This window comes from Physella acuta, unplaced genomic scaffold (genome assembly GCF_028476545.2).
Source record: "Physella acuta isolate Inbredline_101_S28 unplaced genomic scaffold, ASM2847654v3 ptg002107l, whole genome shotgun sequence".
Lineage (NCBI taxonomy): Eukaryota > Metazoa > Mollusca > Gastropoda > Physidae > Physella > Physella acuta.
In genome coordinates this window covers 59,162-86,927 of record NW_026733608.1, presented here as the reverse complement: position 1 = coordinate 86,927, position 27,766 = coordinate 59,162, and the positions used below count along the sequence as shown (strand labels likewise).

The window sequence follows — 27,766 nt, the reverse complement described above, 5'->3', positions numbered from 1 at the left end:
ATGATCTTACTAATAGATTACTTTGCTATGTTTATGGAGAAAAATCTAAATGTACTTAGCATATTTGTCCATAAATAGTGGTTGTTGATAAATGAAGTCACACTCCTGGGGGGTAGAGGGGACAGGGAGGTGTCACAAAGTGTGACAGCACACATGCATTTTATAAAGTAATTTATAATTTTTCAGTCTGGCATTTAGTGATTTAAAAAAAAAAGCTTGATGTCATTTTATGGACCACCCCTAAACTTTAGAGAAAAAACTACAGATTGACAGCCATGACCCAAAAACACACTTCTTAAATTCTTCTTTTTTAAAAATCTGATGGTTTTGATCTAATTTATTATGTGTTTCTTAACATGTCTGTGGTTGTTAAAATAACCTAAAGGGATGCAATCAAGAAATAAAAAATCAAATTTTACTTTAGTATTTGAAGAAAGTGAAACAAAAAATAGTAAATTTTTTAATTACAATGATGAGTAACGTTATTTAAAAATATTGTTTCATAGAAACCTAAAGAATGATGATTAACTTGAAATGTCATTTCTTTCCAATGTAATCTTTGAGATAGAATTTGTTAAAGGTTTTGCCTGAAAAAGAACTGAGATGATGTTTCATGGGAAATCTTTTAATTGATTAATATGTGTCGGTAATATGAATCTGGGAAGTTAAGACGGACAAGATCTCCAGACTGTCATATTTATGTACCAATTATTTGTTTATATAGAGAGTTGCTACGTGATGTAGCTACAAATAAGGATTGAACTATCATCTTTACATTATATATATATATATATATATATATATATATATATATAAACCTCTTCAGTTAAAGTTTTCTCAGTTTTAGTAATATTTGTGTTGCCTGGCTAATTCTACTGTATGTGGATAATTCATTTAGTTTTTTAATTTATATTCTTTTTTTAACTGCCTTTGTTTTTGAAAATTTTTCTCTTTTCGTATCCAGATGTAGTTTAAAAAAGTAGAAATAAGCTTACTATCTTTCATCATCAACTACATGCATCATATCTTTATTTATTGTCGCTGATGGCTGTAATAATAGAGCAAGATTTGGGTTTATATACATTAAAGATTTAGTCAAGTGCTGCTAACCAAATTGCTATTGCATTGGTCAGGTTTGAATATAATACATATGATAGACAATTTTGCTACGGTAAAGTTAAAATGTAGTACAGTGATAGTCGGCATAGTTGAGGTCAGGTTTGAATGAGGCACTGTGATAGTCTATATAGTTGAGGTCAGGTTTGAGTGTAGCAGTGTGATAGCATAGCTGAGGTCAGGTTTGAGTGTAGCAGTGTGATAGCATAGCTGAGGTCAGGTTTGAATGTAGTACAGTGATAGTCAGCATAGCTGAGGTCGGGTTTGAGTGTAGCAGTGTGATAGTCAGCATAGCTGTGGTCAGGTTTGAATTTAGCACTGTGATAGTCAGGTTTGAATGTAGCACTGTGATAGTCAGCATAGCTGAGGTCAGGTTTGAATGTAGCACTGTGATAGTCAGCATAGCTGAGGTTGGGTTTGAATGTAGCACTGTGATAGTCAGCATAGCTGAGGTCAGGTTTGAATGTAGCACTGTGATAGTCAGCATAGCTGAGGTTGGGTTTGAGTGTAGCAGTGTGATAGTCAGCATAGCTGTGGTCAGGTTTGAATGTAGCACTGTGATAGCATAGCTGAGGTCAGGTTTGAATGTAGCACTGTGATAGCATAGCTGAGGTCAGGTTTGAATGTAGCACTGTGATAGCATAGCTGAGGTCAGGTTTGAATGTAGCACTGTGATAGCATAGCTGAGGTCAGGTTTGAATGTAGCACTGTGATAGTCAGCATAGCTGAGGTCAGGTTTGAATGTAGCACTGTGATAGCATAGCTGAGGTCAGGTTTGAATGTAGCACTGTGATAGCATAGCTGAGGTCAGGTTTGAATGTAGCACTGTGATAGCATAGCTGAGGTCAGGTTTGAATGTAGCACTGTGATAGCATAGCTGAGGTCAGGTTTGAATGTAGCACTGTGATAGTCAGCATAGCTGAGGTCAGGTTTGAATGTAGCACTGTGATAGCATAGCTGAGGTCAGGTTTGAATGTAGCACTGTGATAGCATAGCTGAGGTCAGGTTTGAATGTAGCACTGTGATAGCATAGCTGAGGTCAGGTTTGAATGTAGCACTGTGATAGTCAGCATAGTTGAGGTCAGGTTTGAATGTAGCACTGTGATAGTCAGCATAGCTGAGGTCAGGTTTGAATGTAGCACTGTGATAGTCAGCATAGCTGAGGTCAGGTTTGAGTGTAGCACTGTGATAGTCAGCATAGCTGAGGTCGGGTTTGGGTGTAACAGTGTGATAGTCATCATAGCTGAGGTCAGGTTTGAGTGTAGCAGTGTGATAGTCAGCATAGCTGAGGTCAGGTTTGAATGTAGTACAGTGATAGTCAGCATAGTTGAGGTCGGGTTTGAGTGTAGCAGTGTGATAGTCTATATAGTTGAGGTCGGGTTTGAATGTAGCACTGTGATAGTCAGCATAGCTGAAGTACTGTTTGCGTGTAGAGAATGTAGTAATGTTCCACTTGGGTGCTCGCATTGCCTCCTTATGCTGAATTTGCCAGTAAATATTTTGAACTAACTTTACAATTCCTGCGTCTCTCTACGTCCAACTGTACATGTTCGAATATTTTCCATCGTATTTTATATTCTAGTTATATTTTTTTGGTGTATGAGGTGCCGCCTTTTATTTTCTTCTTAAACTACTAATTTCCTGATGTCAGCTTATAAGGCTTCACTACCCCCCATGCAAGTCGGAAATGGCATGTTATTTTAAGCTCTGATTTTAGACCTGTCCAACCATCCTAACGATCGTTACTAATGATAGCAAAAATAAACCAACCCTACTTGGGTAGGACGTCTTGGCAGTCGGGGGGTGGGGGGTGTATAGGCAGGAGGGAGGCCATTGACCGCCTGGTCTAGTTACGTGCTATCAAATGTCCCTTCCCCTGAATCCTACACCCTGGCCTGTACACCTCCGTCTGACTGTTGAGTCTCTCCGACCCCGGATCTAAATCGGGTACATCTGATGGTTTATCTGACGCACTTCACATTCTCCTTGCGTGGAAATCAACGGCTGCCGCTTTGTGCTGGGCTGCGTAGTCCGGCCTTTGGTTGCCAATACACATGCGCAACATGGAGTGGCTGGTCACAGTAATGGCTCATCATGTCTCAATCGATCGGTGCTAATCTTGATAAACACCAGCTCGCCATGGTTTCTTTTGTACCTCGCTCGTCTCCTGCCATCTCTCGCCCTAAAACACAACGATCGAACAATGAGTTAATTCCTATTAAAACGATATCTATTTGCGAAATCACCGCGCGTCTGGGCGATGAAATGACAAACGTATTTCGATTTTATTTTACCCCTTTAGCATTCCTCTACTTTTGGCTCTTTTAGAAAATCATCTTCTTTCTATTCTATACATAGGACTACCCTCTGAATCTTCTTGAAAACCTCTACACCTCGCTTCCTCCTCATCCTCATCCTCCCCTCGCCACCCCCCACCACCCCACCGCCCATAGTGCTGGCCTGTTTGTCTGTACCTTCCGTCCCTATACAGTACTGCCCTCTGTCAGTCTTTCAGTCTCCGGGCTAAAAGAAAAATCAATGCCGAAAAAACTATTTGGATCAACGCGGTATTCCCTCCCCTACCCGGCCGTGTGCTTTTTCTCTCCCGGGGAAAAATGTCAATTATTCCTTAAGCCTACTGACCCTTACTGTCGCGATGGAACTGTTGTTCATTCATTTGTTCGCTCGTTCGCTCACGCGCACATGCACACTCTCACAGTCACGCCCGTCATCCCCCCCCCCCTTTTCCCCCACTGTACGTATTGTCTTCCCTGGCTAGACCAGACTCCGATCTTTTCCTCCCACCCTTTTAATTATTAAAAAAATAAATCTGGGACCAACGGTTATTTATTGCACTTTCTTTCACTCATTTAAAGCAGGGGTCTACAAACTACGGCCCGCTGGCCGGATGCGGCCCGCAAGGTCCTCTCATCCGGCCCGCGGAGATATTTTTGTCCACGGGAAAATGTTTGTTGGAGGTGTTTGAGGAACTTTGCCCAGAAAATTCAAAACAATTTGAAAATGTAGCTTTGGGTGCAGATACCATTGCCCGCCTTGTTGCAGACATTAATGAAAACATTGTGACTCAAACAGTGAAAATGCATGCAAGTTTCACCATTTTTCAATTGCATTGGATGAGTCGCTGAAATGTATATATATTTCTGTATAATTTATATTTCGTTGGGGGTAGGGAGAGGGGGTATATTTTCTTTGGTGGGAAGAGGGGGGGGGGGGGGGCTCCGCCACCCCAAAGAGATGCCTGGAAGAAACTGGCCCCCGAAATAATATTTGATAATTAATGCGGCCCTCGGGCTGAAAAGTTTGGAGACCCCTGATTTAAAGGGATGGGTGGAAGTACCGAATGTCGTAAATAGTAGCACTGCTGCCAGTAGAGTCAATGCTTCTGTCTTCTTGTATGCGCCTGTGTCATGGTAATCTACGGTAAACCGCCGACCACAGACTACATACACTATGTTGCTGTCACTGTACTGCCTCTTTTTACCAACGCCTCTAGGCTGCACTCTAGGTGACACGATTTCTATGTTTTACCCAAAAAGATTTCTTTGTTCCTCCAGTTTTCTACTTGCTCCAATTTCTACTGGATCCTCAAATATATTTACTTACTCCAAAAATATATCTACTTACTCATCAAATATTTCTACTTTACCCTCAGACATATCTACTGGTATTTCAAATATTTCTACTTGCTCCTCAAATATTCCTACTTGGTCTTCAAATATATCTACTTGCTCAAAAAATATATCTACTTGCTCCTCAAATATTCCTACTTGGTCTTCAAATATATCTACTTGCTCAAAAAATATATCTACTTGCTCCTCAAATATTTCTACTTGCTCCTCAAATATTTCTACTTGCTCCTCAAATATTTCTACTTGCTCCTCAAATATTTCTACTGGCTTTTCAAATATTTCTACTTTGCTCCAAAATATTTCTACTGGCTTTTCAAATATTTCTGCTTGCTCCAAAATATTTCTACTGGCTTTTCAAATACTTCTACTTGCCCCTAAAATATTTCAACTTGCCCCTAAAATATTTCTACTTGTTCTTGAGAATTTTTACCCCAAATCTAGGGTGGCTATATTGAATTGTGTATGTTAGCCTTCAACCTCTCCCACTCTGTTGTCCCCCCCCCCCACCCCACTCCCCATGTTTTAACCGCAGCCCATCTATTAAATTGACCTGGACAGTTCATTGTGGTCAAATCCCATTTTGTGGTGCGGATTTGAAAGTAGCTTTCGTGCTGTGCCGGCAGAATCGAATTAGAATGGATAAAACCATAGGTAAACCAATTTATAGCACAGTCAAAAGGGATAAAAACCAAACGGACACCCATCTTTTTGGTTGCATCAGAGAGTTTATAAAACACAATTTTTTTTAGTTTCATTCAGAGAGTGGATAAAACCACATGGAAACAATTTTTCAAAAAGTTGCATCAGAGAGTGGATAAAACCATTTTTTTTTAGTTTAATCAGAGAGTGGATAAAACCACATCGAAACCAACTTTTTTGTTAAAAAGTTGCATCAGGGAGTGGATTAAACCGCACGCAGATAAAACCACACGAAACGAATTTATATTTGCATCATAGTGGACAAAACCACATAGAAACCAATTTTTTGTAGTTGCGTCAGAGAGTGAAAAAACCCTATACATTTTAGACTTGACTGAAAGACTGGGTAAAATCGCCAATTAAATGTGATTTTTTTGCTGTTGAAAACCCACCTTTTCTCCGTTTTCCGCGGCTAATCTGCGTGCTTGATCTGCTTCATTCACGCCGCTTAACTCCCCTAATGAAACTGCATCTGAACCCTTATAATAACTCGCGCAGTGAAGATTTTTAAAATGTCACACGATACTGACCTCTTCTGTTTTAAACGATTGAAATATTAGCAGTTCTTGACATTCGTTAGATGTGTTGTTTTTTTTTTTTTACCCCGAATCCTGCATTAGGCTACTATATTTATTATGCAGTATGCCCAATATGACTTTCAAATTAGCAGGTCCTCTTTTAAAAAAAAAGGAAGTCAAACTGGTAAAAAAAAATATACTCCTTGCCCAGCTATACCACCCCTACAACACCCCCTCCCGATCACTTTTTTTTATACATATTATATTCTCGTCCTTCTTTGTTGTACTGATTTAATCCTTACGCATCGACAAATCAGTTTATTTCTATCTCACATGTGTCGCCGCTTCTGTCCCAACACCATCAACGTGTGGGACTCGGTGGGATAAAGTTCATGATCATTTCAAGATAATTAGTTGAATATTTGTATTATATATATATATATATATATATATATATATATATATAGTTGTATAAATGATGAATTCCTCTTGTCCATTTCTGTGTGTCACTGTATGAAACCTTTTGATATCTGCCTCACCGCCTTGTCCCATGTCTTCATGCTGGTAAAAAGTTTTTAAGTAGTTGAGCTCCCCTTTATTTACCCTCTCCTCAACTGGGGATATTCGCTCCTTCATTTATTCTTTCACGTCCCCCCCCTCCCCCACCACCCCATTTCGCCCCGCTCTTTTATTGTTATTCCTATCGTCGTTTTATTATCTTATTCTGTTCTGCTCTAAACCATTCGCTAGTTTCCTCCCTCGTCTCTCGCTCCGCGTGTTCCTCTCCCACTACGGCCGTGCTTCCTTCTCTCTTTGCGCGCCAACATAAACCCCAGCTAGGCCAGACCAAATCATTGAACCAGCCAGTCAGCCACGCAAACGGACAGACGGACACGGCATTCCTTTTTCCCCCCGCGCTCTGCCGGCGGCCCCAGTCGTTTTTTTTTCCCCTTCTCGCGCCGAGGCTTCCCGCCCCTTCTCACTTGTGTCAGACTTGTCTTTTATGACTTTTTCCCCAGTGAAAAGGGGAGGGGGTACTGAAGGCAGGGATGCATTGAATGCAAGTCTGCCTAGTTCGACCTAGCCCTTCCCCCCCCTCCCACCCCTCCCAATGAGGGAATGGGAGAGGGGAAAAAAATCGATACTCTTGTGCAACGCTCTATAACGTTGCAGCCAGTGCCATAGTTCTCAGTCTAATAAATGTTCTGTAGTAAAACCTAACTCAATTTATTATAGTTCTATTCTATTGCGTTTGCATTTCCCGTTTGACTGAACAATTTTATTTCCTTGTGTATTATACTTATTACGGTAGATGGAATAAAAAGCAATTGGTTGGAATATTTTACCATCAAACTTTTGGTAATTATTTTCTTAAAAAAAATTTATACATAAAAACGCCTCTCCAATCTATAGTGACTATACGTTTTATTTTTGATATAACAGCCAACACACTGATAGATTCCGCGCCTCCCCAACCCGTCCCCGTTTCCAGTCCAACCATTTCCCTCTTCTCGCCTGTTATTTATCTAAGCGCCTTTTTTCAGTTGAAAACGGTAGCTGGCGCGGTATAATGGCTATGGCAGACCTCGCTCGACTCAAGCTTCCAATACCGAACGTTGAAGCGAGGGGGAAAATAGGTTCATCAAGACGTTCTTTTTTTAGTCGCCTGCCTTCTCCTCTCTTCCACTGCTGGATATTTTTTCCAGCTATTTTTTTCCTTCTCTCCTTCGTTCTCTGGCTCTACTAGTGATAGTGGGGTTCTTTCATTTTTTTCTTGTTCTTTGTTTATTTTGGTCTGTTCCGTTTGGTCTGTATAGTTTTTATTAACATTTTTTTTCCCCTTTAGATATCTGTTAGGCTAGTTTTTACCCCCTTTTTAAATGCCCTATCAGTTATAAAGTTTAAATGGAACTTTTTTTTATTTTCCGAGAATTAAGCACTACGCGGATAATTGAAAAAAAAAGTTTAAAAAATGACTACTGTGATTAAGCTATTCAAGGATTTAAAAAAGTGACACAGTGATATGTGAAGAGGAAAAAATATGCCTCTGGCTTTTAATAAGTGGAAAAAAAAAATTACGCTATATTTGCATAATTCATTCAGAGAAAACGTACAGTGTTTATTTCACGATGCGTGCATCCATTATTAAGGCCAGTGTCACACGTGAATCATTCTTATTCTTGGAACGGAAAAATGATATTTTATAGTGTTGCTATTTCTTCGGTAGTTTGCAGATCTAGATCTAGTGATTTTGTGATTAGTGCGTTGGAAAAATGCCGTTTGTTTTCAAATGTATTAGCATTCTTACACAATTTAAGGAATGCAGTATGAAGAGTATTTTAATTTATGAAGAAATTTTTAAGAAGTCCATTTTAATTTTAAATAAAATGCTTTTAAAATATATTTTTTTAAAACGAAATTTGTATTGATTTTCGCCCGAAACTGGTCATTAATTAATCCATCCGAAACCTAATCCTGCATTTAAATTGCTTATGTTGAACGTTTATTCAATAGAAGATGCTTTAGCACTAAGTTAAATACAGTCATGGCGTAGTGAATTATTAATTTATTTTCGTGTAATTCATTGCCAATCGTGTTAGTATTTGCACCGTATTCTGCAAATTAAAAAAGGTCGATTATTTGTTTATATCAGTACCTGCACTGTCCCTTTGATCATTCTGATGTAGTGTAGGTTACATTGATTGTATGCTAATTAATTATGTCGATAGTCGCATACTCGTGGTGAAAAGGTAATCAATTTGTTCTGATACTCCCTTATATAGTTATACCAGCCATCACAATCCTGCCAGTCGAAAAAAAAAACTTATATTTTATATCTTTGTATAAACCGTGATTGGACATCATTAACACACAGAGGTGTTGTTTATTGCCGGTCAACCTAGCTGTTGTCCAAAAAATGATTTACAAGAAAAAATGGATGAAGATGTTAGAGCACATTTACTTAGATGAAACACTGTATGTACACGATTTGATACAGACACACAAGGAACCATTGCGCTGGTAAGATTGACATTTTTTTTTCACTCACTTGTAACAAACATAAACTGATAACTCACAACCCCAGAATCTTGTGATAGTAAGATTATGAGTGTATGCCTATGTAACATACATACATGTGTTAACATACATATGTATGTATGAATGTTACACAGGCATGTAGAACGAGTGTGTGGAAAATATGTAGACTATATTATTTCATAGTTAAAATGTGCACACGTGAAACTGTATACTCCGTATTAGGTCCTTATTGTCTATCTAACCCAGGGTTTAATACGAATCACTCGTATCAGTAGGCTAGGGGCAAATAAAAAAAACAACAGCAGCAGTTGTAGTAGAGTTTGAACCCAGTTAGTGGCCTGTGGTAGGTGACAGCCGTGTAAGGCCGGTGTTGTTGTGCATGTCGTGTGTGTGTGTGTGTGTGTAGACGCTATCACCTCCCCCCCTCTCCCTGTGCTGTTTGCTTGTAACCCACTTGGACCTACGGCCTCGTTGAGAAGTGGGAACATATTTGAATACCTGTCTTACTGGCGCTGTTCACCTGCATGCTTTTTTTTTTTTTTTTTTATTTTCTTCTCACTTTCATTCTCTCTCCCCCCCCCCCTTCTTTCTTTCTATTGTTCTCTTGTCTTGAAGTGCCTTGAAGTTTTTAGTTTATAGCTGGCATCTCTGCCTGGTCCATGTCGTGTGCATTGTTAATCACGTGCAATTGGATAGGCCTGAGGTGTCTGATGATCTAATTATAATTTATATGTTCATTCACACTTTGATGTTTTTGTATTAAGGTACGGTTACAGATTGTATTGTTGCTGTCATGGTATTATCGCGTTGTGAACAGAGTACTGATTTCATCAGTTATACCTAGACAAAACATTGAGTGAACTCACGAAAAAAAAACAACACCCAATAGCATATAATTTATGTTGTAGAGTGTAGTCTTAACAGTGACGTAGATGTAACCCGAAACCTAACCCAAGGCCTAAGTTTAACCCTAACCCAAAGCGCCTAGGACTCTTTTCTATATATGGGTACGGCTAATCGTTGGGCACCCTATTTTATTTTGTACACTGTCATCGTCCTTGAAAAAGAAATACTACTTTCATCATTTGTAGCTCATGCTACAAAAACTATTGCTACGTTCACGAGAGCTTCTTAATGTTACTTTAATTATTTGTAACAAAGCTAGGTCTAAATTTTGTATAGCTAATAAATTTTTTTTTATTTCACTATAGTATTTATAGCACATAAGTAGATGCTAAAAATGCTATTTTGATTATATGTAGCAACTGCCAACAATTGATGGGAACTAGAAGCTGAGCACGAGAAGCGAGGCCTGTACAGATGCTCGGACCCTAGCCCTGTAGGGACGGGCAGCACAACACGAAGACTTTGGCCTAGTTCACCTGTCAGAAACATTACCATACCTCCGTGAACTATTCAACTCTCGGCACACTCAGGCGGCCCGGTATTGATACATCATGCACTCCTCTGGGCAATTTTAGTAACGCAGAATGAGTATGTTGCCTCAATATGGTTGTATTTTTAGCTGCTGAGGTGTTGAGGAAATCAGAGATTTGTACCTTGTCTGAAAAAAAAAAGGGGGGGGGGGGGGTTAATTTTAAGAAGAAAAAACTGATTTCATATATTTTTACAAACCCGAGTTTCAAATAAGTGACATTTAGATTCCACTGGCAATGATCCGTTTATCTTTATTGATCACTCAGTTGATACATGCCGACTAGTCGTGTCGTTTAATTTAGCTTGTTATCATCCGTACATTCGGCTCACTGTTTTATCTTGTTTGTGTTGCTGTTGGCCCTTACTGCAGGACATGTCCAAGCCTTCTTTAATCGACGCCTTATCTTATGCCGGGTGGTCATTTCAGCTGAGTAAGGCGCCCTCAAGTAATAAGTAAATGACAATAATACCGAAGTCATTTTAGTTATTGTACCTACCGACCCCATTGGGAGAAGTCGATTAAACAATACATTTATCTTTTTAAATTGAACGTCAACACCTATGAAAATATAATTAAGCAGTTTTTATACATAACACAATGATATCGTTTAATAAGCAGATCCCTGACCGCTGTTAGGCTACTTTTTGCTGTTCTAGATGATGTATAGTGACTTAAGTTGTTTGGTACCATATCAGGCTGTGTAGATGGGGGTGTTGATGACCAATGACAGTGGCTTGTTTTATAAGACTATATTGCTAAAACATTTTCTTATTCAGTATTATGCTTTATACCATTATTCATCTAATTCATGATTAATTCTATTTCCATTCTGTCCATGTAACATGTGCTATGCCATTTCTCATTTAATTGACAATTTCTTTCTTTTCATGTCTCCAATGTCATGCTGTATCCCCTTCTCATTGAATGTACAGATTGTGTCGTTTCTCACTTATTTAACCTTATATCAATCCCTAGCATTACTCATGCAAATGTCAACGTGTATGCCTTCTAGCGACACTCTCCTAGTTAGCCTGTTACTAGTTGAAATGAAACTTTCTTCTCGCCCTTGACATGCTACATATACCCACCAAAGAAGCGGTGATGAGGCACATACGTTATAGCCTGCCCTCTACTCACCCCAACATACTTCTTTCACCCTCTCCACACAGAACTGAAAGGCCGTGATGTCAGTATCGATTGATTGATTATCGAGGTTTGCCCCGAGATATTGGTGGATCGTTTTATACAGCACGCACTTGTTCAAACCAAGTACCCGTCACTAGAAACCCCACTATGGAACTGACTTTTCCTGTATGAAAAGTACGCTCTAGAGAGATGTTAGATCTAAGTATTCGACTTAAGTTTCCAACATTCTTCTAAAAATGCTATGTTCTTAATACGATTTTAAAAAGGCCGCGTTATTATCGTCTTTGTGACGCTGTGATCTTAAGCTGGCCTGGGACTGACTACCCATCCTGGAGCATATCTACGCGCACACAAACCCATTATTTGCCTCATTTGAAATGCCGAGGACACGGTCGAGTAAAGAAATACACATTGGAGGTGTATTAATAGGGGGAAGGCCATTGATACGAGGAATTGTGGTACACCAAGTAGAGGCTCCCCTCTCGTCAAACAGGAGGAGGACAATGATGAATGTAGTCATACGTTTCTTTCTCTCGTTCGTCCCCTCTCTGCTCCACGAATTTACCATGGCTTATACTTTTTTCATTGTTGTCAAGTTGAAGTTTGCGAAGTATATTTAAGTACCAACCTTCCCTGTTTTGAGAGATATACGGTTTACAATACTATAAGGCGTGTATAGTGTCTAGTTATTTTCACTAGCCAATCCACAGCACCTGATTGTATTACTTGCAAGTGACGTATTAGTACTTTCAAGTACCATATCTTAGTACTTAAAAGTACCATTCTTCGTACTTATAAGTACCACCCATCTTAGTACTTATAAGTACCACATCTCAGTACCTACAAGTATATCCTAGTATCTGAAAGTACTATCTCAGTACCTTCAAGTACCTATGTACCATTTTAATGCTCTCAAAACACATTTGGTATTTTCGAGTACCACAAGCTAGTACCACATGAATAGTGTTTTCGATTATCTCCACATACTTTTACAACTGGCTAATTCCTCACACAAAACTAGGACTGTAAGGGCTGTCCCGCTTGAGGGGGGGGGGGGAGAGGAAAGATGTAAAGCAAATAATGTAGCCAGTCCAGGAAAGACTGGGGACAGCTAGGAGAAGTGTTGTCATACTAAGTAAGGCACTGCTAAGGACTAAAAATAAATGTGTAAAAGTAAAAGCGTCCCCCAACCCCACATATGATGAAAACTAAAAAAATGCAGACATACTAATTAAATAAATTTTAATTTTTTTTAAAAAGACAAGGGTGGGGGCGGGGCGATACATAATAAAGAAAGACAAAGTGACTAATTAAGTTTTCAATGCGAATACAACCTTTGTTATATATATATATATATATATATATATATATATATATATATATATATATATATATATATATATATATATATATTAAGATTGTACACATCTTTTTACTTGTTAGTACTAAAACATTATTTTTTGTACCTTTCCGTTATATGGTATATGGATCACTGTTGGACATAATGGACGTGTCGCTTGACTACTATACTTTCTATGGTTTTTCATTAGCTACAGGTCTGTGGTTAGGTTAAGCCACTGGTAAAGAACAAAAGCTTCGTTTTGCATTAGACCAAGGGTTACTGAAAGATAGGTGGAATAAAATAAACTTATGACAATAATTCTAATTACTTTTTTTCTGTTTAGAGTAATTAAAATATGATTTAATACAACTCTTCCTAAAGATTTCTATGTACAGAAACAATTTGTGAACTTTGCCGAGCCTAGGTTAAGATGTTCGTTTTCAAGGGTTTAGTTAGGGATCAAGGCTGAGGTTTAGCTGGGGTCAATGCTAAGGTTCTTATCCCCCCCCCCCCCCACCCCCTCGTTTTTTTTGACATGTCTAAGCACTGGGCAGGATATAGGAAATGAAAAGCTCATGTTTTCTTGTGATCTACAGCCAAAACCACCAGAGGCGGATTATTGCGTTTCAAAGTTCAAGTTAAAGGTGTTGACTTTATGGACGGCCATTAAAACATTTTATTCGGTTTTAAATATAAGCTCATTTATATTTACTTTTTTTTTAAACAGTTATCCAGTCTTTTTAAGACGTTAAAATATATAAAAAATGGGGGGGGGGGGGGGGTCTTAAAATCTTGCGTGTGAACTTTGGACATGTGAGTCTGTTGTCAAAGATCCGCTACTTATCATATGTAAGGAATAACCTACTCAGTTGTGTCGGTCAGCATAGACCCAGCAACCTTTATTGTGGAGCCAACACTGTGATTGCACCAGCCCGGCTCTCGCGAAATATTTAATGTATGCGTTCTATTTCTGATTCCCCGAGCCGTCTGTAGGTCTCAGTTTTCCCGTCTACGGGGACCGTCTGCGACACAGTCGGTACACAAGCCTTTTGTTGAGTCTCTCATTACCGATGTACGAGGTAGACGCTGGGAGCTGAATCGATGGGATGACACAATGCCATCGGAGCCGCCAAGCTGCCCGCAATCACGCGCTTCTGGCCAGCCGGCCACGTTTTTTTTTTCAAACAGAAAGTGGCTGGGACATGGGTTTCTGGGGTTTGAAAATACATTCTTTCCCGCCGGTATTTGGTGTTTTAAGAATATGTTATGAATGTGTTTGTTTGGTTTAGAAACGACGTTTGAACCCCCAACTCATACGTGAGTTGAAACATTGTCAAATATTGTGTTGTCGTTGTCACCTACACATTCTCTTTGAGATCTGTTTTTTTTTTACGCTCATCATAAGTTCATGTCTGGGCTATCACTTCAGTCTATCACTGAAGATGTTGGCTACTTTCTTTTAGAGTGAGTTATAGTGTATATTTATATGATACTTGTATGTAGGTTCTGATGAAGGAGATGCGTGGATCGCGTGGGTGGGGCTCGTTAACCAGACCGCGGAAGTAATTGATTTGTAATCGTGTTGGCCGCTTCTTCACATCTAGTGTTGAGCTTCTTATCTTGGAGTTGACAGCAGGCGATGCATGTTGACCAATGGGTGCGATCGTTCACACTCTGCTTAGCTGGATTACAACCACAGTTTCTGTGGATGTGGCCCCTTTGTTGACCCTACTACATCCTTACATATGTTGATTAACATTTCCAGCAACTATCCAGTCAAGAAATTCACTTGTAAAATAGTTATTTTTTTAAATTAGGGACGTATTTTTATTTAAAAATTTTTTTTTTTTTTAGGTTATTTGTTTTTCTTACAATGTGAGTTGAATCCGAAATCAGCGTTATTTCAAGCTCACACTTGTGTAGTGGTTGCATCACCCCTTCTTAACATCTAAGAAAAACGGTTCTTTCAAATGATCATGTTGAATCACTCCTCAGCAATGCGTATGTGTAAAAACTAGCGTTATCTCAAGGATATTGTGTTAGGTGATTTCTTTCATCCTGTAGATTCCGTTCTTTCTAGCAATGTAAGTGTATATCTAAAAAAAAAATGTGTCAAGGACGCAATAACTGTTGCAATTAGTTCTTCTTCAAGTTTGTGGTAAAGGAAAATAGAACATCGCATGCAGTTCACAAAGCATACTTGTAAACGTATAAAGCCGATTCAGTTTTTGTTTTATCTAAGATCGCTCCAACTTATAAGAAACCGCGTTATCTCAAGGATAAGAGAGATATGTAGTTTTAAGTTTTATTGGCGGAGTCTCTTATTCTTAACATTGTGTCTAAGAAAAAACATATCTCAAGGCCAATATGCTTGTTTGTAGTTGTAGTTGTAATTGTATTTGCTTGAATGAGTTCTCCCTAAGTAGATTGTACGTGGTGTATAAGACGTGGCGCTACCATCACCTGGTCCACAGCGGTTGTACAGTAGCACACACACACACACACACACACAAACACACAGGAGGACACAGTGCCTTGTCTGCTCGATGCTGCCTGGCTTGCTTGACTGGTCTTAACCTCAGCTTTTATTTTTGGTGTGTGTGTCTGTGTGGTGGAGGCTGGAAGGTGAAGATTACGTTGGAGTGAAAATGTAGGTGGTGTTGTGGGGAGGGGGGAAGGGAGAGAAGCAGTCGAGAGAGGAAAAAAATGATTGAAGGGAGCTTACTTTGGATATTGTTTGGCCTGATTGTGCAGGGGAAAACTCTTGGTTTCTCGGTTTTAGGAAAATGTACAGCCCTGTTAAAATGGATTGATTGCCTGCAGTTTTTAGTTTGTACTCCCCAATAGCCCCCATCCCCTGCCTCAAATCCCACCCCCAACTTCTCTTCCCCTTCCCCCCTCCCCCTCACATATCCTGTACATTGTGTGTAATTTGATTTACAAGTTGTCAGTACAAAGATGTGAATGTGGAGTACAAACTATCTGGGTCTACTAAAAATTTGCTCTAGTATATTGTATTTACTGCTGTTCTTGCAACATATTTCTTGGAATCACTTGAAAAAATAATATCCTGTTATTAGAACTGACTGTACAAGTACAATATTAACATTTTAAAAAGTATCACTTGTAAAGCCATGTTTAATAAAATGAATTTCGAATATTTTTGCTAAGTTTGATTGTGTTTTGAGTAAAGTGTTGTAATGTAAATTGTTAACAATGTAACATTTGTAAGTGTCATTTTTTTTTACTTTCATTTCATTTGCTCTTTTGATTGAATGTTTTTTTCCTTTTTTTTATAGAGATGATCACAGAAGTGGAGGCACTGCTTACCAAATGCCACCCCAGAACCTTAACACACCAACCCAACAACAGCAACAGCATCCGGACCAGCATCAGATGAGTCAGTCCTTGGTGGATCAACACACTGGGGTCAGCATGGCTGACCAGCACTCATCCCTTGACCATGCCCACAGCATGGCGGAGCATGCGGCTCACAGCATGCTGGATCTCAGCGAGACAGGCAGTTCCCTGGAGCACCTGGCAGGGGGAGGTCACTCCGCCCAGTCACTGGCTGACTTAGGCCGAGGCTCGGACCAGTCTCTTGACTCCAACGCTAGGAGACAACAGCTGCATGATAGAATTGGTTTAAATGACGGGGGCCAAGGAATGCGGCAGTTGGGTAATGACAGAGACATTGGGATGGGCTCTGGAAATAACAATGGTATGCGCCCCATGTCGGGACTAGGGGACAGGATAAATCAGCCAATGAGGAACATGACTCCTGTGGGGGACAGTCGAGTGCAACATTTAGGAAATTCTATGTCCTCGGATGGGCGGGGGAGCGTGGGGCTCAGCGGTGGCAACGGGAATGGTTTATCTGACCAAGGATACCCTGAGCAGTCTTCTCAAAGTTTGTTGGACTCAATGTCTTCACGAGGCCGGCCACCTTCCATGGGGGGTGGTGGTCAGCATAATCTGGACCAGCAGCATGGCGGACACTCCCTGCCCCCGCACATGAGAGGTGAGCACCCGTCCCACTCCCACCCTGGTCTTGTAGACCACCATTCCCAGCAGGCTATGGGTGGGGACAGCAGTAACCATAACGGCCGAGGGGGCATGTCAGCTTACGGTCTAGACAACAATAACGGTCAGCTGCACTCGCGGCCAGGCTCCACGCTATTGCAGGAGCCAAACAGTCGTAATGACGCTCGTGATCTTTCTCGTGCTGTGTATTCTTCATCATCATCATCCACGGATCGGTCATCTGGTCACCAGTCTACATCTCTTATAGAGGAAACTATCGCAGCGGTGGCGTCAAATCTCAACAAGTCTTCACCCGATGGGGGTCTCATGCCTGGCCCCCTGCCCCCTAACTCAATGATGGGACACTTAGGGGCGCTAGGACTAGCACGGTCGAACAGTGCTGCGCCTCACATGGGGCACGGGAGCGACGAATCATTGGCCGACCTGGTGGGGAGACACCACAGTCATGGGATCCCCATGCTGTCTGAGAGGGCGAGTCAGTCTCTTTCAGGGCTCATGGATGACCATTCTATCGGGGCGTCGTCGTCCGGCCACGGTCAGGGCAGGGAGCTGGAGAAGACCCACCCCTGTTTGACCTGTTTAAAGATGTTCCGTAGCAAACAACAGTTGGCCCAGCACAACCTGGTGCACACGGGGGTGCGCAAACACATCTGTTCTTTCTGTGACCGGGCCTTCAAGCAGCTTTCACACCTACAACAGCATGTGCGCATACATACAGGTCAGTACCTCCAGATTTACTTCTGCTACTTCCCCTTTCTATTTCATCATTTAAAAAAAAATGTAATTTATCTTTCACTCATTGAGACAGAGCATCAGCCTCGCATGCAGATCAACACTAATGCTGGAATTACTTCTCTTGCCTGTGCTTATCACTCACTGCTAGACATACCATTTTAATTGTTTTTTGTTTGAAGCTTGACAATACTTAAGACAAAATTTTCTTTTTTTTAAATAAGTAATATACATTTTTAAGTTGGATAAATACATTAGTGTATAATCAATAGCGCAGTTTTTTCTGTTTAAAACCAGTAATCTGTATATAATTTTATTAAAATATCAATTCTTGTTAGGTTTCTGAGTTAGGGCTAGGTTTTAGTTGTGTCACAGAATATTTTTTTAATTTTTTATTGATTAGTTTCAGTTTTTTTTTTACTTCACTTTTTGTAAAAGCTTAATAGAGGTTTAAAACAGATAGTTTGATGTATAGCTAATTTTTTAAATGCAGTTGAAACTACTGGTGTAGAGAAATGTATTTGTATAATGATCCTCCAAGTAGGTAATGCATTGAGTTTTCTTGTGGAATACTGTTTGGTTAGTTGATTATTTTGATATCCTCACTGGATCTGAAACTCTGGTTGCTGGCTCAGTCCCCCCCCCCCCTCCATTTATGGTGCACATCTTGGTTACAGAGTTGTTAAACTGATGGTTTTCAATTTGTAACTTTGTCAGCCAAAGTACTGAAATATTAATTGAGATCTTGAGGACCAAACAATAATATAATTTATGATCTGATTGCCCAAGGGTTAGGGTTAGGGATGCCCAAAGTGTAATGTAATTTGTGACCAGTTTGAAAAATGAGATTAAAGGTGTAATAGTGATACCTTTGCTGAATTAAAGTTGACTGATTTTCTTCTCCCAAATCACTGGTGCCATGTTGATAGAGGATGGACAAGGATTATTTTTCTAATTTATTCAAGAGTTTATTTGTAGTTTATTTGTTGAGTTAATTTGTAGAATAATAGTTCATAAAATGACCAATAGGCTATTTGATGTATGCAGGATCTTATGATGTAAGAGAGCTGTCAGCTTTAATGCTTTGTTAAACATAATCTATAGCTCGGTTAGCAATAGAAGTATTATACTCCTTTATGAATTGTTCTGTATTTCTTTAATCCAGCTGTTGAAATTTTTTTAGTTTAGTCTTATCTTTCAAGCAATCTGTGAAATGTACACAACATAAGATCAAGGGGTCTATGTGAAATAAACCAATCAATCATTCCATTAACTCTATTTGATTTACCCATCTGTCATTTCAACCCATTAATTTACACCCAGCCATATAATAGAACTTTTAAAAAGAAACCTTCATTTCCATCCCCCTATAATTAATTATTGTATAGATTTTTTTAAAGAGTAAATTTAAGGCTCCATATAAAGTAGTAGAGCCCACTATTCAGACTTTCACAAGACTTGGTGTTCAGCTCACATCACGGTTGAATTACCCATATCTCTAATCCAGTCTCTCTCAACCCCATTCTCTTCGAACACACTGTTTTTTTTTAGAGATTTAACCATCTTTTAATCAAAACTTGGAATCGAACCCACTGTATTATCAAACCCGCCATTTTATTATAAATTTAACATTACCTGGCTATCGAACCCACCATATTCTGTTTCCTGAACTATTTTATATGCCCATCGTAGATCTACCCATATTATATGGGCTACATATCTATTTAAACACCGTTGAGCTTCTGTATCTTCTAATTCAGTCAATCCATCAACCTAACCATTACCGTCTACTAACGGACCCATACATTGTTTTGCCCACACCTTTTTACATTAGCGCGGTATTTAAAATCCCATTTCAGCATTTCCCTTCCTCTCTCCTAAGGCCTACACCATAATATAAAACCGTGAGCGAACGCATTCGAGTCCACCCTTACCCCTTTTCTCGAGCTCCCCGAGTTACCCCCCACGCCAGTGAGTTGTTGGACCTTGTGTTGAGGCTTGTCTCAGCATTCAGGCATCTGTCAGTACGCCTTCCTCTTTACCGCGCGTGTCATGTTTTCCTTCAACTTTGACCCCGTGTGCATGCTCAAGCCGTGCCTCGCGTGCGTGTGTTCGCCCATGGCTCGACCTAATTGATCGACTATTCCAAGTCTGATTGGGAACTTTGGGGTACTGTGCTATATGGTTAATGGGTCTTCTATTTTTTTTCTCTCTCCTTTTTTGTTGTTGACGCTCTACATTGTATGGCAGGAACAAGTCCATATTAGATGGGGAGGGTACAGCAGGGGGAAGGGGGAAATATGGTTCTGTAATTTTTTAAAATTGACTTGAATGTTAAAGAAGCTACTTTTCATAATTTCTATTGCTTTTTAAAACCCCAGAGAATCATTTCGTTTATCAACAGTCAATAATTTCCTTTAAGAGCCTTCACAACTTGGTACATGGGCACGAATTTTCTCTCGGGGACCCTGCTAGAACATACAGTCGGCCTGTGCCTTGCAGGGTCAAGACCATGCCTCAAGTCGATGATACGGCTAAGACATACATTGATCATACTGTACCCCAAAGCGATGAGCTCATGTATTACAATGAACACTACCAAGTTTATCAACTTGGACCAAAAGTTACCCTTTGTTTTGAGCACCTCCCTAAATATTGTTACCAATTCAATCTTTGTTACCTTCCCCAGTGTAGCTATCTCCCATTTTCTGAACTACGATACATATAAGGACTACATGCGCGACATAAAAAAACGAAAGGATTACTTTGTTCAATCAGTACGTGTCTCAGTAAGGCTTATTTCATATCGTGAGCAAATAAGTGTGTTACTCATGGGTGAGAGCTAGTTGTTCTTGTATGTACATGGTTAAATACCGACAGCCATTTTGGGTTGTCCTTGTATGACACACAACCATTTGGGGTTGGAGCTGGTTGTTCTTGTATTTGAACTGTATAACACCCACAACATTATTGGGTTGGAGCTGGTTGTCAGTATGTGTACACTGTATGACACCTACAACCATTTAGGGTTGGAGCTGGTTGTCATCGTGTGTACAAGGTTGTCTACACACAACCCTCGTGGCTGTAGCTGGTTGTCCTCGTGTGTTTGCTATCAGAGAATCAGTTACCTCTCCCAAGTGTCTGGCTAGGAGCCGGCCATCTGTTGGTTCCCTTCCTTGTATGTAGACCATCTACAACTCTGTAGGCCGATTGATACTGATACACACCAGTTAGTTATGTGTGTTAGCCTTATGGAGAGCATGGCTAAACCATTGTCTAGTGTATTACATGTATGACCTACACCGAAAACTAGGTTATTAGATGTTTAAAAACGTTCATAATACGACACAGACATTTTTAAATTAACTTAAGTTCGATCACATACGCGAGACACATTAGACGAAGATTTTTTAATATAAGATGTGACATCATTTAGTGTGCCACCTCAAAGATTAAAAAAAAATAAAAATAATGCCGGATCAAATTCTCTTAGCCGGTAGAAAACTGATAACTGCTCCCGTCTCCCCTTCACAATGCGTTTTTATTATTTATGGATGGTGTAGTTTATACCAGACAGGAAGTAGACGGTTTCTATGGTGACTTGCTGCCAGGCGTTGTTCAGTGTGCCTCCGCTGTCTACCTGTAGAGAGAGAGAAAAAAAAAGGCATTGATTCAAGTCGGACCTCGGTATGATGTCATTAGCTGAACTAATTATGATGGCACATTAGCTCGCCCTACGCTACCCATGTCACATTTCGACCAGACATTTCATCAATACGCCGTGTCAAAGTGCCGCCGGTTGACCCGGGCTAGCTGCAGCCAGACTTGGCCGTGCGACGTGAAGACTCGAACGTTATCTCATGTTACTTTTATCCCAGCGTTTTGTCTGCTGGGCAAGGAGATAACAGTAAGGTTTTATAACAGCTCTCTCTGATCTCACGGTGCCGTCCTCTTTGGCCGCGTCGTCTTTCGCCGCTGTTTTCTAGGATAGAACCCATTCCACTGGCGACTACACACTTGAGAGCCAGCGGTTTCTATGCTGGAATATTTCAGGGTTTTCTCAACACATCCGTTTTTTTTTCTCTTCTCTTCTTTGCTGTAGCAGTGGAGGGTTCATGGTCTGCCACCTCTAACTAGAGTAGTGTCTGGTCGATTATCTCCCCCTCACCGCTTCTCTCCCGTGGAATCAATAGTTACATAATCTCAACCAAGCTCGAGTTTTAACGGGGGAAAAAAAAATCTTTTCGTAACGTTGGCCACATGTTAAGAGATGTGTGAGAAACTTGATGTGGCCACTGTAAGCTCCTACTGGTGTTGTCTCGCTCTTTGAACAACTGTCTTTTAGTTTGAACAACTGTCTTTTGTTGGAACAACTGTCTCGTAGTTCGAACAACCGTCTCGTAGTTCGAACAACTGTCTCGTAGTTTGAATAACTGTCTCTTTTTTTAAACAGCTGTCTGGTAGGTCGAACAACTGTCTTTTAGTTTGAACAACTGTCTCGTAGTTCGAACAACTGTCTTGTGTTGGAACAGCTGTCTCGTAGCTCGAACAACTGTTTCGTAGTTCGAACAACTGTCATGTAGTTTGAACAAATGTCTCGTTGTTTAAACAACTGTCTCGTAGTTTGAACAACTGTTTGGTAGGTCGAACAACTGTCTGGTAGGTCGAACTACTGTCTCGTAGTTCGAACAACTGTCTCGTAGTTTGAACAACTGTCTCGTAGGTCGAACAACTGTCTCTTAGTTTGAACCAGTATATTCCGTATTTTGTACCAAGCTGTCCCACCTTTAGAACCAATGTCTCGTCGTTTCAACAACTGTCATATATTTTTAACAATTGTCTCGCTGTTTGAACTATTGTCTCGTAGTTCGAACAATTGTCTCGTAGTTCGAACCAGCATGTAGATCAACTGTCTCTTAGTTCGAACAACTGTCTCGTAGTTCGAACAACTGTCTCATGATTAGAACCAGATTGTAGAACAACTGCCTCGTAGTTTGAACCCGTAGTCCCCTATTTTGTACCCAACCATTAGAACGAAGGTCTCGTAGTTCCAACACAACTGGCTTGGAGTGTGAAGCGAGGTTGCCCTAGCTGGAGCCAGAGATTCCCGTTATTAGATACATACCGCCTTTTGTTTTGAACAACCTGTGTTTTGCTTTAGTTAATCATAATTCCAAAATGAAATAGTTAACTCATGTTACGGTTGACGTATTCCCCCCTCACCCTCGAATCTCTGAACATTTATAAGTTGCTCTAATTTCCCGATCACCAACCGTACACAGTAGCCAGTTAATGGAATGTCAACACCGCAGTTGAATCGACAATATCATTGTTTAGTGCGTGCTTGGGACCCTCACCGCAGTCCTACCTTAACAACAGCTGGGCTGGTTTCATCCTAGAGATCACACAAAACAAATCTCTTGATTGGGGCTGAATGATGGCCCGCATAAGTGGGCACTATAAGCATATCCTGATACACGGTGGTGGTGTAGTTTGATGACTGCATTAGTGGGCACTACACACCAGGCCTATCCTGATACACGGTGGTGGTGTAGTTTGATGGCCAGCATTAATGGGCACTACACACCAGGCATATCCTGATACACGGTGGTGGTGTAGTTTGATGGCCCGCATTAATGGGCACTACACACCAGGCATATTCTGATACACGGTGTTGTAGTTTGATGGCCCGCATTAGTGGGCACTACACACCAGGCATATTCTGATACACGGTGTTGTAGTTTGATGGCCCGCATTAGTTGGCACTACACACCAGGCATATCCTGATACACGTTGGTGGTGTAGTTTGATGGCCCGCATAAGGGGGCACTACACACCAGGCATATCCTGATACACGGTGGTGGTGTAGTTTGATGGCCCGCATTAGTGGGCCCTACACACCAGGCATATCCTGATACACAGTGGTGGTGTAGTTTGATGGCCCGCATTAGTGGTGGTGGTGTAGTCTCAGTTGGTACACATCGACACACTGTTCCGGGAAACATCGGACGACGCGTTCGTGTAACACGCTGACGACACACATGACAGAGCACGCCGATGGTGTGTCTAGTGGAAGCTCGTTGATGTGTCATGTTGGTCGAGAAACGCTAATTACACATTGGCGGAAACACGCTAAAGAGACTTTAGTGAAACACGCTAATGAAGTATTGGTGCAAGCACGTTGCACATTGGTGCAAGCACGTTACACATTTTTGCAAGCACGTTACACACTGGTGCAAGCACGTTACACATTGCTGCAAGCACGTTACACATTGGTGCAAGCACGTTGCATATTGGTGTAAGCACGTTACACATTGGTGCAAGCACGTTACACACTGGTGCAAGCACGTTACACACTGGTGTAAGCACGTTACACATTGGTGCAAGCACGTTACACACTGGTGCAAGCACGTTACACATTGGTGCAAGCACGTTATACATGGGCGCAAGCACGTTACACATTGGTGCAAGCACGTTACACATTGGTGCAAGCACGTTACACATTGGTGCAAGCACGTTACACACTGGTGCAAGCACGTTACACATTGGTGCAAGCACGTTACACATTGGTGCAAGCACGTTACACATTGGTGCAAGCACGTTATACATGGGCGCAAGCACGTTACACATTGGTGTAAGCACGTTACACATTGGTGCAAGCACGTTACACACTGGTGCAAGCACGTTACACATTGGTGTAAGCATGTTACACACTGGTGGAAGTAAGCCCCTGACAGAATGGCTTGAGCACATTAACGATAGAAGCAAGCTAACGACACCCACAGTCAATCCATTATCATGCCACAAGACGTAAGGAAGAAAAGAAATGCTTTATAGTCTCTGGACTTACTTTCTGTCGAATATATTTATCACCGTAATTGTTAATATCTGTGACTTTGTATTACAACTGAAGTCATTCATTTATTGTGTATTTCTGATTTCATTTAAAACATTGGACATTCAATGTAAACAATTTTTCAAATTGCATTATCCAAATTTTAAGTTCACCCCCCCCCCCCCCCCCCCACCCATTGCGCCAACATTGAACCTCTGTCACTGTTACATAGAGTCAGCTTTGGTGACCACTCAATATCCTCCCTGCCCTTATAAAAAAAAGTCAGTTATTTCGAGCTGGTTTTGTTGAGTCACTGAGCTGCCTCCTATAGAACGTCTGTTTAGCTGGCTGTTGTGACCCACTAAATAGCCACCTTTGGAACTTCCCCCCTTCCCCCACCCTCCTTGTTAGGGATATCCAGAACCTCTCTAGGGCCGCGACACAATGGCCCATGACACAATGCTGGCCGACCTCTCGAATCATCTATCACAGATAGGCTCTAGCCTTGTTCCCCTCGGCCTCCCTCTCAGGAAAAACACTCGAGGCTAACAATCGCGCGCTAGTGAGGGACACAATCACATTCCTCTTGTCGTCGCTTGTGATTGTAAGAAATGATGCCAGTTATGCCTTTAATGAAAGAAAAATAGGCCTGGAAAACACAACAGTCCAAGGTAAACAACTCGTGGCTCGGTCTATTTTGATGAGTTATTCGCCATGTTATCGGGTTTTTCACCCACGATTCACTGCTCGATTTTAAGTCCTACAGAGGATAAAAAAAATAACTGACTAGATTGGGTGAGTTTCGGGTTGGGGCGGGGGCGGGGGAGTTATTGAAAATCGGGGACGTAAGGCCGTTTTGTTGGGAGGGGGGGGGAGTGTCCGCTTCAATACAGCTCTGATTAGGTGTAATAGATTTACTTCAGCCTTTAGCAATTTTCTTGTTTTAACATCCCGATTTCAAAGTCCGTGTTCATATTTTCTTCTTGAGAGATCTGCTGTAGCAGAGGCTTGCTTTGTCCACCTAGACACTCGTCCATCTCTTGTGTAGCTTCTCAGATCTCAGTTTCTGTTAGGACTTGTGTAAGACAGTTTCGTTGTCTAGTTATCTTACTGACACTGATACAAGGCGTGGCTAATTGAATTCGTTCAGTCAATTATCATTTTAACCTGTATCTTTTACACTTACAACTTTACTAGCATACGTACGTTCTATTCACCATTATACACAATCCCATATCTTTCTCTATACCAGGGGTCTCCAAACTTTTCAGTCCGAGGGCCGCATTAACTATCAAATTTCAGTTGGGGGGCCAGTTTCTTCCATGCATGTCTTTGCTTTTTCTGCGCAAAGTTCCTCATCATCACCAACAAACAATTTTTTCTTGGACAAAAAGATCTCCGCGGGCCGGATGAGAGGACTTCGCGGGCCGCATACGGCCCGCGGGCCGTAGTTTGGAGACCCCTGCTCTATACCATTGTATGAAAAATGTTTGACTGCTATATCCTACATTTTTCTATGTATCACTTGCTCTTTGTTTTCCATACACCTCAATTCATTTTTCATACTGCATCTTTTTATTCTTATTCATTAACAATTTAAAAAAAAAGTCTTTGAAAAAAAAATTAACTATCAGCTGATAATGTTTACATTATGTTACATTTTTTTATGAACTTGAAATCTCTACGAACTGGTGTACACCTAGGTTATCATTCATACACTTGAGAGCAAATGAGGCATTAACCTCTCTACTGATTGCTGCTAATTACATGGCAGATTTGTATCATTCGTTCTCCCGGTAGACTTATAGTAAAATACTCGCATAATCAGTCATCGCTAGCTTTAATGCCTCCATATTGACTTAACAAATGACTTCAGTAGAAACTAATTGGAAAGACAAACTCCATTCCTGAACCCAGCCGCTAATATGTCAGTTTCTTAGTTCTCATAGGTGAATCAGTTAATGCCTTGATTGGGCTGTAATTAAACACATTATGTCGTGTTTGTCTTTTAACCTGTTAAATTATCAAAGCGTTTAATTCTTTAAAATCATTTAGTCTTAGTGCTTTTAAAGAGAGAAATATGTTATTTTTTTTTTTACATTTGGTTTTTATACACTAGTATATAGATCTATATGTTTACGTAGTTCTTTGCTTTAGAAAATCAAAGATACTGGTTGCTTATATATCCCTACGTATTGTATGCATATCTATAGTAAAAAGCAGTGAGTGATAATTGATTAATTTAAAAAAAAAATAGTAGAACTATAGCTAGAACATACTATTTATCAACGAGCAATTTACAAATAAAAGTTAGGTGGGTACAAATTACTTGCGCAGTATATCGAGCAGGGAATGATGGTTTCATCAGTCTAATTTTATGTATAGAGGCTGTACAAATGACAGCAAGCTCCGAATATTTATCAGTGAGAGATAACAAATGTAAGTGATTTGAAGTGATTTAAAGGGATATTGCTAGCACAGAAATAGTACACAGGGTAAACCCGCACACCTTGACATTTGGATGATGTGATCTCTCCCTCTCTGCTTGTAGTTCTGCATGCTGCTCTTTATGTTCCATTAACCATTTGCTTAATCACACCTCTAATATATTCAGTTATTTAACTATTTATTTATTAATACATGGCTTTAAAATATATATCTATATATCCCCATTTGGCTTGGATGGTATGCTCGTCGTATAGATACGGCTGTAGTTTTATGTTGTCGTGGTCCTTCATTGCTTTTGTCTGTTGTTGGTTCAAGGATGATGGCGACTTTTGTATGGGAAAGGTGAAATTATCATTTCAACAAAAATCGTTTGAGCAGATTTTGAGTGATGTAGGTGTGATACTAGCTGTATTCGTAGTCATTACATCATTACCGAAGCGGTTTTTTTAAGTACTACTTTTAAAAAAAAATTAAAATAGAGCCGATTTTTTTTAGCCAGTCTGTGAAATAGATTTAAAAAGAAAATGAGAAAGAAAAGAAAACTCAAAGTCTGTTTCGATTTTTGTATTGTAGGGGAGCGCAAGTACATGTGCAAGTTCTGCGAGAGAGGGTTTAAGCAGCTTTCCCACTTACAAAAGCACACCCGAATCCATACTGGTATGTACAACCCCACTCACATCCTCTGTCTCACACACCACCCTCTCAGTGCTCAGAGACTTTATACTTCATCCACACACACAATACTCACATTAACTGCAG

At 40.4% G+C, this 27,766-nt stretch overlaps 1 protein-coding gene across 3 annotated transcripts in view; it reads left to right on the top strand.

The window, feature by feature from the left end:
* Positions 1-27,766, top strand: part of LOC131932187 (uncharacterized) — a 49,604-nt gene that overhangs the window by 3,626 nt on the left and 18,212 nt on the right. For all 3 annotated transcript variants that reach the window (XM_059289062.1, XM_059289061.1, XM_059289060.1), the window contains exons 2-3: positions 16,248-17,710; positions 27,581-27,664. In XM_059289062.1, the coding sequence (XP_059145045.1) occupies positions 16,248-17,710; positions 27,581-27,664 (1,547 nt within the window). The remainder of the gene's footprint in view (positions 1-16,247; positions 17,711-27,580; positions 27,665-27,766) is intronic.